Source organism: Fukomys damarensis, unplaced genomic scaffold, assembly GCF_012274545.1.
Source record: "Fukomys damarensis isolate Sample0158 unplaced genomic scaffold, DMR_v1.0_HiC HiC_scaffold_32, whole genome shotgun sequence".
In the NCBI taxonomy this organism is placed as follows: domain Eukaryota; kingdom Metazoa; phylum Chordata; class Mammalia; order Rodentia; family Bathyergidae; genus Fukomys; species Fukomys damarensis.
The window spans coordinates 44,139,321-44,152,587 of record NW_022900944.1 but is presented as its reverse complement, the minus strand read 5'-3'; the positions used below and the strand labels follow the sequence as shown (position 1 = coordinate 44,152,587).

Below are 13,267 nucleotides of genomic sequence, written 5' to 3'. Positions count from 1 at the left end.
TACTAACACCACAAAAAAAAAAAAAAAAAAATACAGACTGCGTGGCTTGTATTTATCTTCTCACAATTAAAAGGAAGGTGTTGATAGGTTTGACTTCTCTTGACTTGCAGATGGCCTTTCCTTTATGCACACACACCTCTGGTATCTGTGTTCAAAATTTCTTTTACTGGAATAAAGCACTTGTCTAGAATATATGAGGTCCTGATTTTGATACCAAGCACACACACAAAAAAAGGATATCAGACATACTAGATTAGGATCCACCCTACAGGCTTCATTTTAACTTAATCTTTAAAGGCCCTATCTCTAAATACAGTCATATTCTGAGGTGGGGGATGGGATTTCAATATCTGAAATTTAAGGGACACTGTTCGGCCTGTATGTGGCTAACCTCTACGAAATAGAAATTTTTTTCTCATTCTCATTTCAGGACCTTTATAGTCACTATGCCCTCTTCTTAGTACACTCTACCTCCAACTCTTCATACAACAGAATTTCCTCAACATTCAAGCCTTAACACAATTATCTAACAAGGGCCATTCTGGACCATCTTATCCAAAGTAACCCTGCAAGTCGCTCTTATCACATCACTGTTCTCTTTCTTCCATGGCACTCCCACTCATTTATGTCTCAAATGTCAGCTCCAAGAAAGGGTGGTCATGTGTTTTGATGCACTGTCGTACTCTAGGGTCTCACTCGTAGTTACCAGTGGATGAGTTTCCCCAAACATTTAGCACATTATGTTTTTCCTTCCTCCTGAGGAAAAACTGCAAGGCTTTTAATACACAAAATGCTTTCTGAATCTCAGCTTTAACACTAATCTAGCAGGTCTCATACCCTCTCTAGACTTCAGGTTCCCTAATATACGACCGATACCTTCGTCACAGTTTTTACGAGATAAGATATCCAGCTCGTGGTTTTGACATATAGTACAAGATCAAATGCTACTCTGCTGGATGTTTCCAAAGTGTACAGCATGTGATAGATCGAAAAAAATGTCAGGCGGAACCTAGTGCATTGAACAATAAAGCTACCCTCTTTTCAATGTTCTTTCAACTCTTTAGCTTAAAACAAGGTCTTGTGTCCTCTGCCTACAGTTCTTGCTATTTCTTGCCTTTCTTCCTATTTAATATTCAAACACAAAGACGCACAAAATAGTGAATAGGTGAATCTACCAGTTTCCCTCGGTCTTTGTAGCACTGTGTTTAAGGGCCATTCCGAAGCCAGCTCAGCTTTACAGCCTTCTCCAGGTTCTGTAAGATTGCTACAGTGACAACAGTGCCTCACCAGCGACTGCGACTATGAAGTGAACTTGTGACTTGTAGATCGACTCGGAATACAAGGTGCTCACCACTCATGTTAAAAAGCACGCTAAATAAACGGCCCAGGAGGACCGCATGTCTGGAAACTACGTGAAAGGTTCGCTGGGACGACTGGGGCCGGGAAGCGTAGAGGGAAGGGGGCCTCTGGAAATGAAAAGTCCCCAGGCCAACGCCGAGGCCACACCCTGCTGGGCCCCAGAGACGTCCGGTTGAGAGCTTCACCGAGTCCACACTTTTCGAGGTCCGCCCACCGGCTGTAAGTCACTCACACCCTCTCCTCGGTAACCCACGCCCTTACCCTAGCTACTCCGAGAGACCAGTGGTCCCTGAGGTGACTGTCGAGGAGCTCTCTTTGGCAAAGACAGCCACGGAGGAGGAACCGCGAGGCGGGGCGACGCACAATACGTATGACGCTGCCCGACGCACGCGAGCACGCATGCGCAGTGGGACTTGAGGACGGAACGCTGCCCCGGGCTGGAGCCAGCATGGCGGCTGAGCGCAAGACCAAGTTGTCCAAGAACTTGCTACGCATGAAGGTGTGGGGGTTCTGGGAGAGCCGGACTGGGCGACAGGGCCCCCAGGGACCTCCGGATCTGGCTGCAGCCGAGGCGGCGGCCATACGGGGGTGGGAGGGAGACCAGAGAGGACCTGAAAGGCCTCCATTTCTCGCATTCATTCATTCACTCAGGGCCGGGCCAGTATTACACACTTGGAACCAGATTATGAATTAGGAGCCTGCGTGCACTTAAACATGCGGTAAAGATACAGCGAACCGAGTGCAGAAAAGTACTCTGGGACTCTGGGAACTTAGTTGCCGGAAGTCGTCCTTAAGTAGTAACTAAAGATAAGAGGGACGGTGGCAGGCAAGGAAAAGCGAATTCCTAAGTCTGAGCGGGAAGAAAGAAAAGAAAAACATGGAGATTGCCAGGAACTAAAGACACTGAGTTGTGTCTGAAAGACAAGCAGCAAAGAGGGAATAGGAAAGTAGGCCGTAGGCACGACCTGCAGGAAACGTTAGACAGATTAAAGATTTTTTTCGTTTTGTATGAGCAATGGGACGCAATGAAGGAGCATGGAGAACAATGTCATTAGCTGTATTACCTAACTTTTAAAGATTAATTATCCTGTGGAGAATACATTGATGGGAAAAGGGCCAGACAAGGCACAAAATTGTAGATCAGCTGGGAGTTCTAATAATCTTGGTGAGGGTGATGATTGAGGTGAGAATGGAGGGATGTATAACAGTTGAGTGAAAGTGAGTTGTCACAAAATAGTTTTAAATTTGAAATTGAAGCTTAATTACAGTTTCAAAGTGGAAGAAAAAAGACAGTAGATAAAATGAACACAGGAATTAAAACAGGGCAACTACCAAACTTTAAAAATTAGATAATGCAAAAAGGAAATAGTCACATTCCTTGCTATATGCCAGATAGGTTCTAAGTGTTTTGCATGTAGTAACCTGCATAATTCACCCTTTTAGGTGACTACAGTCATCCCTCTATTGACAACTAAGGCAAGTGAAACGGAAGTGACATGCCTAAAGTTACACAACTTAATTAGTCTTATTACTCTTTACTACCTGTCTCTGAACATTGTAGATGCTCTTTGATCCATTGTAAGTCAACAATAACAGAAATGCACTCAACACACCTAACCTACTGAGCATCATAGTTTAGCAACACTGAATTCTGTAGAGTGTCAGTACTTTGCCCTGGTGATTGCATAGCTGTCTGGGAACTCTAGCTCACCTGTGTTCCACAGTATGATCCGACAGTAACATATTGCCTATGGCTAGCCCAGAAAAAGATCAAAATTTGAACTCCTGGCTCTCCCACCATCATATAATTGAAAATTCATAAGTCAAAATATTTTAATTTGGAGATCCTCTGTACTTGTGGAGAGATGCAAGGGCCGGGGGCTTAGCTCACTGGTTCTACCACCTGCCTCGCAAGCACAGGTCCCAAGTTGGATCCCCAGTACCAAGAAAAAAAATTAGAGTGACTCAAACTGTTAGATGTCATGTGTAGAGAGGGGCAGAACTTCCAAGAAAAGGAAGGTATAAGTCATATTTTGAGGAAATGTGCAAAATTTGAATGGAGTTGAGCAAAGTTGTAACTAGGAATGAATACGATCAGAAAGGAGGGCAAATTGTAGCATAACATAGTTTGCAAAATAGTTCTTATGCATATGAGCAAAAATTGAGTCTTCACTGAAGAGATTTTTCTCTTGGTTTAATGGTTTAGATTGCATTGATTTGAGAGAAATGGAGTAGTTTGGCCATTTAAGCATTGAAAAGATAAATTAGCAGTAGTTTTATCTCTTAGAATAAGGCAAGTGAAGATGTGCTAGGTGATTAGGGTTTACTTAGACTGAAGGTTGAACTCTGGAGTTAAGGCAGAAACTAATTTAAAACAGTCCATCCCCACCTAAGTGAATGGGGAAAGATTCATCTGGATATTAGAAACAAAGGAGAATAGGGAAAAAAGTATTCAGGTTCTCTGTTTGGGTTAGCAGCTTCACTCGTTGAATTTACCAGCACGTAGCAGGAGATGCTGTGTTCAGAGAGTAGGGTCCACTGGAAAAACAGAGCAGCTGCACTCAGCATCATAGCCAGTGTCTCTTTTCACCCAGAGCTAAGTGTAGGACTGATGGGAGAGCACTGAGCCTTGATCCTGACTCACTTATTTTCAGAACTCTTAAACTCTGCTGATAGCATCAGCTGTTGAAGGGTGGAAGTTGATCCTGATGGGAAGTAGAAAAAAGGGATGTAGGTGGAAAGTTTACCAGTGTGATAGATTGGCTGTAGGGAAGGCATTTATTTGATTGTAGTGTCTTTTTGGCCCTTTAAGGTTGGACTTGGTAAACTTTTTCTGAAAAGGATCAGACAGTAAATATTTTAGGCTTATGGGCCAGTCTGTATGTGTTGCAACTACTTCAGCTCTGCCACTGCCATCCAGAACTAAATGAGCATGACTGTTTTCCAGTAAAACTATTCAGCAGCAGACATCCAGCCTTACCATTGTGGTTTTCCAAAGCCTGTTCTGTTCTGGGTCCTCAGTTGTGAAGGACACTGACTAGCTTTATGATGTGTTCTGAGATACTATAGTGTCAGGAGAATCGAGCTGCTACCTAAGTCTCAAGGTACTTGATTCACAAGTGTTCTGTCCTTTCCACGTGTACCAAACATAGACATATATTGCTATTTGTATACCATAAAGAATATCTACTTCACTAAAAAATGGTAAGTAAATGGGCAGCTGAGCAGGATTGGTGTTTTACCAAGAATATGAGTGATGAAATAAAGCATCTGCATTTCAAGAGAGCCACCTAAGAAAGAGTCTGAAAAAAAAAAAATAAGACAAAGCCAGGTCATTCACCTACAGAATACCCTTTATTGAGCTCTTTTTGTATATCAGATGCAGCCTTAGTACTAATAATGCAAGGCAAAAAAATAGTGCTAACACTAACTTTGTTTTGTTTTGACAGTTCATGCAAAGAGGGCTGGACTCAGAAACCAAGAAACAGCTAGAAGAGGAAGAAAAGAAGATCATTAGTGAAGAGCACTGGTACTTGGATTTGCCAGAGCTTAAAGAGAAAGAGTAGGTTTATAAGAATTTATATCAGTGATGCTTGGGGCATCCCTGTAAATTTGACTCAATTCTTATGACGTAGAATAGTTTCTGTTCATTTCTTGAATTAGCCTTGCAAATAGTTTTCTAAAAACTATTAAGCTTATAAAAGTTATACATGGATTCACTACATTTTTAGTGGCACCTGACCATCATTGATAACACTGTCCTTTTTTGAACATATGAATAAAGGATTTAGGCTCTGCATCTCTGATAAGAGCAAGGGGTGTTTTATGGGAAACTGTAAGATGCTATCACATGGAGTTCCAAAGATTAAATGTGTGCTGCAGGCTGCTTCGGTTTTGTTTCAGTGATAGAGTTCTTCATTAAGCTGAGCTTAAGGCAAATCAAGAGCTTTTTGTTTCTTTTCTCTTTTCAGTTTTTACTACTTTTAATGCCATTCATTTAGCTAAACTTTAATGAGTCTGTAGTATGTTCCAGACACTAGACTTGCCCTTTACATCCCTTAGCTATTGAATTCTCATAGCAAACTGCCCACTATCATTCTGTCCATTGATCAGCTGGAGGTTCACAGAAAGTAATATACCCAGAGCCACCCAGCTTAGTCAGTGCTGAAGTTGGGATACTACACCAGACAGTTTCCCTTCAACCTCCGAGCATGGCTAGTACTTAAAGAAAGTTTGAATGAAGGAGATGGATTCAGATCATCGGTTTGCCTAAATGCTTCTGGAAGCTATTTATCCTTTTTCCTTAATAATTGTCTTACCTTAGTGAGCTCTGTGGTATATGGTTTTACTTAAACTTTTGCACTCTCTGGAACCTGTGTACGTTACCTGTTGTGGGAAAACTGATTTTGCTGCTGTGGCTAAGGATCTTTAGGTGAGAGATTATCCTGGACTATGTGAATGGACTGAATGTAATCATATATTTCCTTGTGTAGTAGCCCCTTCTTTGAAGTTTCTAAAGCTGGGTAACTTCAAAAAGAAAGAGATTTTTTTTTTAGCTCAATTCTGGAGGTTCAAGTATGTAACGTTTGCTCTATCTAACTTAGTCCTCAGCTGAGGTTTGGCAAGAACCTCATGATGAGTTCATGTGGGAGAAGGAGGTAACAATCTCAAGGTAGGAAGCCATATAGGAAGGCTCAGGGTCTGGTAGCTACTTTTCTCAATGCTGTGGACTTAATTTCAAGTTTATTATGAATACCTAAGTCTTGAAATTTCATGTAAATATTTAGGCACAGTGTTTAGAAGAGGCTGTCCACCCACCTTTTGCTCTTCTCTTCTAATGCTGTTGTGGACCAAATTAATCAAATTTTGTTTCTATCCCTGGGTTAGAAATCTTCCTGTATCCGTACTTGATCCTGCTGAGTGCCATGGGATTGATTTTTCATTCAAAGTCTTGGTTTTTGCTTCTTCTGCTTTTTGTAAGTAGACACCCTATTAATACAAGTTTTTCCCCCCCATTTAGAAGTTTCATAATAGAAGAGCAGAGTTTCTTGTTATGTGAAGATCTTCTCTATGGAAGAATGTCATTCAGAGGATTTAATCCTGAAGTTGAGGTATTAAATATAATTGCTTCAAATTTTAGAATTTTCCAGTTGAATTTTTTTCTGCCAGTAGTTAGGTGTAGGTTTTTCTTCACCAGGTACCATTTCTCCTCATTATATAAAAATAACAAGTCTTAAAATACTGCCATAGCTATTTAAAGAAATAGCAGGCATTGCAATCTAGTTTTATGGGAGAATTGAGTAGATCATTTAATACAGCAGTATACAGACCCTGGCGGTGCTTCTGTTAGAATTTCAACTCAAGTCTTTTATAGAAATGTCAGGATTTTATGCATATGATGATGTTATGAAAAGTTATTTTCTGGCATCTGTAAATGTATCTTTTCTAATGGAAAAAATGTTACTTAAAATCTGTGTAATTTGACTTTTTAATAGACGGGTTTTATAAATAGATTTTTAAGTGAATCCTTTGGAAAGTCATTTGAAAAAATGAATATTTACCTTGTAACTGAGCTATTGGTTAAAATTGCCTGCTGTAGGTTTGCAGAGAAGCAGACCTTTATTTAACACATTTATTAAGTGTGATCTAAAAATACAGTGAATGTTTAAATGTACTGCCATAAAAGACACATTGCCATTAGTCCCCCTCAAGATGTAACCCTCCAGGAGCCAGGAATTGAGCTCAGTGATGGACCTCAAGATGGACCCTCCTCATGTGCCACACACTTCCCTCTTCATGTTTGCCCCTTTATGAAGCAGTTCTGGAAGTCCTCCTTCATGAGCGTCTATAGTTACACTGTCATGGCTGCCTCGGTGTCCTAAATCAGTTCAAAACATTTAGCTTTTGTGATCATTGTAGCTTTGGGGAAGAGCGAGAAATCACACGGTGTGATCTCTGATGAATAAGGTGGTTAAGGGCACATCATAGTGATTGTACAAGCTTTCCTTCCTGTTGAATGGCTCTCAGCAGCAGCATTCACCCTGTTTTGATCACATCTTATACGGACACAAACGAGGCCTTCCTGAACTGCCCCAGAGAGTGGAAGGAGCCATGGGATGAGTGTGCTTGAGGAGAAAGGAAGTGCTTTGAGGGGAATTAACGGCAATGTGTCTCTTACTGTATTTTTAAAGTATTCATTGTTCATAAAGGTCACCCTTGTACGTCAAGAGCCATCCTGTAAGCGACTTACGTGACCGTCCAGATAGACATGTGTGGTATAAATGTTTAGTTTTATGAGTACACTTTAAGCCAGGGTTTCTCACCCTTGGCAGTACTGTTGACATTTGAACCAGGTCATTCTTTGTGGTGGCACCTTTCCTGAGCATGGCAGGATGAACAGCAACATCTCTGGCTCTTGCCCCCTACTCACTACATGCGCTAACATGCACACACAACCCCCCTTCAACCCATGGTGATGACCAAAAGTGTCTCCACACATTGACACGTATCCCCCAGTGGGCAAAATCATCCCCAGGTGAGAACCACTACTTTAGGATCCCTCTAGAAAGTTTACTGTGCCCATTGCTAGGGTTTATTTAAAGATGATGGGTTAGTTTTCTTTTCTTTCTTTCTGTTTTGTTTTTTGTTGTTTTGGGTGGTGACTTAGGAGTATGCATGGTAACTAAGCTGTTGTATTTACACAAGGCCAACATTAACCATGTTTTGTTTTAATATATACTTTCTTTGCTTTGACCTGCTTTAAGCTTTTGGTGGGAAGAAAAGGAAGGCAAAACATGTCGGGCTTCTGAGTGTGCCTAATCCAAAGAGCTGGGTTTTGGGTGGACACACCCACTAGAGTATGTCTGGTAGTGGGAAGGGAGGCAAGGCAGCCCCCAGAACTTTGTGTCGAGCTTGTCAGAAGGCGGCCCTAACCGCAGCATTCTGGAATACTGAGCACCCTTCCTCAAAAGATGTGAATCCTTTGAGTGTGAGGAAAGCTAGTTGAAACTGTTTTCTCATCCCTCTACCTTCCTCACCCTCCCCTACAGAAGGTATTATCCTGTTTTCATTTTTAATCTGTCAGGATAACTATCATGAAAAGGTTAATCATGTGTGAGAAAGAGATAGAGGAAAGCCCTGTGGCTTGATGTGTGATACATTTTCTACCTCAAGGCTTGCGGTGAGCTTCAGATGCAGATTCCGTCCTCCGATCAGGGCCAGGCTTGCACTTCTGTTCTGTTCTGGCAGCTCCCTCCTCCTCCACCGTGGCAGCTTTTAAAATTACTGACAACCGTTGCACCTCTCTACTTTGGATTCCAAAGTAGGAAGTCAGAAGAAATCTCAAAGTTCATTTATCCCCCCGGAATGTGTTCATGAAGGTGTACCCACCTTAATTATGAGTGACACAAAGTGAGATTTATGTTCTAAAATGCAATTTAAATTTTTGATACTAAATGCAGTCCGGCGGGGCCTTGCCTTGTGATCCCTTTGATTGGGAGTGGACCTCTGCTAGCACTGGCGCCCTGCGTAAAGTATTACAGGAAATCCTTTAGAGATTTTTCTAAATTCCTCTAGTTTCTCTTTAGAAATTCTTCTAGTCCTCTAGATTCAGTTTCTTTGTCTTCACATACATTTGACACCAGTTCCTTTCACACCTGTTTCTAGTCCTGACGGCCAGCATTGGTGTATTTTCAGAAATTAATGCTTCAGATGAATGCTAAGAACAAAGCAGAGGAGGAAGAGGAAGATGGAACAGTAGAGCTCGACGTGTCAGATGAAGAAATGGCTAGAAGGTAAGTGTTGCCCTGGGGCGGCGTGGTGGCCGCCATGCCGTGTGTGCATGTGTGATGGCCCCTTCCGCCGCACCTTCGGCATGAGTGCCCTGGAGGGGTCACTGCGCTCTGCCCCCCCTTACGGCCGGGGCAGGTCTGTGCCTTTGCTGAGCTGTTAGAGGCTCCTCTCCAGCGCCACTTCCACACATTCAGATACGCGCCGCGCGGTTTATTTGGGATAATGCTAAAAAGCAAAACAAGCAAAGGGGTTAACCTTCTTAGTGAAATTCATAAATTTTTACCACCGTGATATATGTGCACCCATGTGTATAGTGGCACAGTTTGTAATAGCTAAAACTTGTAAACAGCCCATCACTTGGAGACTGGATGAAGAACGTGGTTTTTCTATAAAGTGGAGTACTACTCAGACATAAAGAATGAGAAATTAGAGTCATTCATAGGAAAATGGATGCATGTTGAGGATATGCTCCTAAGTGAAATAAGTCACACGTGTGTAAATACCAAATAGTTTCTCTGGTGTGAAACACTATAATTGTACATAAGATCCTAATGAGATAATTGACAATGTGAAATAGGAAGAAAAGGGCTAAAGGTGTAGGGGAAGTGGGAAGGGTAGGGGAAAGGTAATGAGGGACAAGAAAAAATAGGAGAAAATGAAAAAATGGAAATAAAGTTTTTTTAAATAGGGAAGGGAGGAGGGACTAAAGGAAGGGCAAGGGGTAAGGGGAAAAAATGAGAACCAAGAGCTGTCATGTAAAGGTATAAGATCCCAATGATGAACGTAACTACTGTATAACTAAAATGTACCAATAAACTCAGTGAGGGGAAAAAAAAGAATAACAGATGTGTGACTTTCATAGGAAAATTGATGAACTTGGAAAATATAATTTTGAGTGAAATAAACTAGACACACAAGCTTTAAAAAGAAAGAAATTCATAAATTTTTCAATCAGATGGTTTCTTTTAATTGTGGTTTTCATTTTTCTTACTCTTTATTGTATATGATTCAGTAACCCTGACAAGACTTGATTCCTAACTTTATTTGTGTTAACAGGTATGAGACTTTGGTGGGGACAATTGGAAAAAAGTTTGCCAAGAAGAGAGACCGTGCCAATTATGAAGAAGATGAAAATGGGAACACAAAACCAGTTAAAACAAAGAAAATGTTCTTAAAGCCCCAAGATTAAAATGTGTACCTTCAAAATGAGCTAAGGGATGCCCATGAAAGCAGCATGTTTTGGAACTCATCCTAATGGTGTCTCTCTAGTTGCTAATGTGTAATGTTGATTTGTAAAGAAATGTATAGTTTTGGAGACATGCTGGTTTTGAAACAGATTGTGGTAGATGTTATACATCCTTTCCTAATCATATTCATCAGGAATATAACTCCAGCGCTTGACCTTCAGGTGTACATAGGCACAGGCTTGCTTACTAAAGATTTTTTACCTCAGATTTTTTTAAATATATAGTTCTCCAGTCACTGACGTTGAATTGACTCCTACAAATTAATGCCAGTATTTCAGTTGCCCTTATGTGTATATTTTGCTTTAAATTATTAATCATGTCAGTCCAATCCATGCATTCATCTTGGAATCAGATGTCGTGAGAATTTATTATATATTAATTCATCCAAAACAAACACACCTAGCCTGAAGCATTTGTATACTACCAGTCCATTGTTCAGTTTGGGGTAGTTTTTTTTTTGTTGTTGAAGTCATTGAATTAAAAAAAAAAATTCTGCAAAAAACGTCTGCTTCAGCATATTTTTTTTTTCTGTTTTCTTAGTAATGCTTTCAAGTAAGAACTTTAGTCTAATTCATTATGATAAATTTTATCTAGGTATTTCCTAAAACTACACATAAATTTAAAATATAGTGATATATTAAGTTGAACTATTAGAAATTACCTTTATGTGTCAAAAGATTCTATGGAACAGCCTGATAGATTTACCACTGACCAGAACATCTTCCAGCTTAAACCCTATGCCAAATAAGCACAGAAACATACAGTTGTATCTGTCTCAAGATGTATACCGAGGACTTTTGAGAATAAGTGACTTTATTTAATTTTGTTCCTAGCAAGTAAATGAAGTACATGTCTCTCTCCCTGAATCTCCGGATTTGGGATTCTCTCTGTCTTTGTTTCTGAGTTATGCAATTACAGAATCTGATCCGTTTTCCTTGTGAGGGTAGGAACAGTGTACCTTCTAGTTCTCGCTTTCTTGGAGCCGTAGCTGACCGTCCTTCCCTCATACTTTACCAGCGCTGCAATCCACTAATTGGACTCCTGGCATTCAGCTCACCATTACTTCTGATTGACAAGCCCATCTCACTGTACATTAAAAGAAACAAGCTGGTGGGCTTAGGCTTTTGGCGTTTCCAGGCCATACCGTGTTCACTATAGCTCAGGAGCAGCAGGCACGATAGGGTAGTGATGTGGCCTGAAGACTCAGACGTGGTGCTGGGTAAGTTGCGGTACTCTACAAAGAGAAACACATGCTTTGACTTTATGAGTACTATGTGGGGCTGTTGCCCAGTCAAAAAAGGAGATCAGTAATAAGCGAAGTTAGGGGAAAAGACTCCCACTGCCCGCATGGATCTGCTTTGCTTCCTGCATCCCTTGGTAACTTTCCAGGCGAGGAGTGCTCCCACCAGGGGATACAACCACGGTTCCATTAAGACAAATTGAGGCCATCCAGTCATTTTACCACTAAACCAACCAGTAAAGGAGTTCACACTCTTGGCTTGTGCAAGTGATCTGGCAACAAAGGGGCATCTGCCGTTTCGACACAGCAGGTGAGGGAGCTATATGTGGGGCCCAGGGAATTCACCAGGGCCTTTTAGCACTTCGTGTCTTAATGACATTTTAAAAGAAAACAATCTTGGGAAGGAATGATTTAGACCCTTGAGGCAATGAAGTTGTGGGACACACTACCAGGTATAAACCCAGAGAAGCTGTGGGGAGAAGAAACATGGGACGAGTAGGGGAGAATGAAATTTAATAACTACAGCCTGGGAGGGACCACTGCCAGAAAAAAAAATTACTGCAGCAGTTGCACATACTTCGTTCTTTAGTGTGTGCATACATCATAGTGTCTTCTTTCCTTATTATGTTTTTTAAAGGATTGCCTTTGCTATTTAGTCTTAATTTTCAGGGGGGTCTGTGACTAGTGTGTGTGGGTGTGTGTGTGTGGTACCAGGAATCAAACTCAGGACCTTGTGCTTACCAGGCAGGCGCAGTACCACTGAGCTAAATCCCCAGCCTTGGGACTAAATTGGAATTGTAATTAGCAAAGTCAGAGATGAATAGTATGGGGCCAGGGATTTAGCTGGGTGTTTCTGGCGCCTGCCTCACAAGGGCCCGAGTTCAATCCCTGGTACCAAAGAAAAAAGAGAGATGAGTGATGTGATTTTCCCAGAAATCACTGAAACTTTGTGTCTCATTTTGGAGACTGTGAGGTTCTCTTTTATACAAAAAACATTTGCAATATATTAAGTGGAAATGGATATTTCTCGTTGCTGGAAGTTCATGTTTAGCAGAGCGTCATGGCAGCTGAATGTGAAGGCCATGCATTGTAGCAGACTGTAAGCTGTTGCTCCTATCTGACCCAACCTCACCCTCGGTATCCACCCTCGGTATCATCATAGGTATCCATGGGGCTTAGTTAGGTCCAGGGCTCCTTAAGAGTTCCAGAGTACGAGGATAATCAAGTCCTTTCCATAAATGGTGTACTATATGCATCTGACTTTGGCACACCTCCCACTAGACCCTAAATTATCTCTAGATTGCTTACAGTACCTACCACAATGGAAATGTTACATAAATCATTGTTACGCTATTATTCAGGGGATAATAAAGTCTACAGTACAGACAACTTGAGTATTTTCGATCCATCAAGGTCTGACTGTACTCAGCTTTTAGAACTGGTCAGGGACTAAGTCAACCATGTTTCTCCTAGCTGGCTCATTTCTGAGATTAGCCGATGCAGGCTAGAGGGAGGTGGGGAGGTTAGAGAAAGAAGGTTTTGGTTTTATCCACTTCCTCTTGCTGCCCATTCCTTTGTCATGCTCAGAACTCCTTCACCCACAGAGGGCAGTGTTGCCGTGAATTGTTAA

The 13,267-nt window shown here is 41.4% G+C and overlaps 1 protein-coding gene and 1 long non-coding RNA gene across 3 annotated transcripts in view; one reads left to right on the top strand and one right to left on the bottom strand.

Annotated features, from left to right (window-relative positions):
• Nucleotides 1-1,719, bottom strand: part of LOC104858260 — a 14,528-nt gene extending 12,809 nt beyond the window's left edge. For both annotated transcript variants that reach the window (XR_779083.1, XR_002025169.2), the window contains exon 1: nt 1,621-1,719. This is a non-coding gene — a long non-coding RNA (uncharacterized LOC104858260). The remainder of the gene's footprint in view (nt 1-1,620) is intronic.
• Nucleotides 1,720-1,759: 40 nt separating this feature from the next.
• Nucleotides 1,760-10,850, top strand: Mphosph6 (M-phase phosphoprotein 6). Its single transcript, XM_010618347.3, has 5 exons — nt 1,760-1,858; nt 4,809-4,921; nt 6,380-6,470; nt 9,055-9,152; nt 10,207-10,850. Exons 1-5 carry the CDS (start codon nt 1,808-1,810, stop codon nt 10,337-10,339), a joined length of 486 nt encoding a protein of 161 aa, XP_010616649.1. The 5' UTR covers nt 1,760-1,807; the 3' UTR covers nt 10,340-10,850.
• Nucleotides 10,851-13,267: the final 2,417 nt, after the last annotated feature.

Bases quoted from the DNA above. Each gene is read 5' to 3' on its own strand.
- Mphosph6 (XM_010618347.3), top strand. From the start codon at position 1,808: ATGGCGGCTGAGCGCAAGACCAAGTTGTCCAAGAACTTGCTACGCATG. The intron at 6,471-9,054 runs GTATTAAATATA...GTGTATTTTCAG, and splicing joins GATTTAATCCTGAAGTTGAG to AAATTAATGCTTCAGATGAA. The intron at 9,153-10,206 runs GTAAGTGTTGCC...TTGTGTTAACAG, and splicing joins GATGAAGAAATGGCTAGAAG to GTATGAGACTTTGGTGGGGA.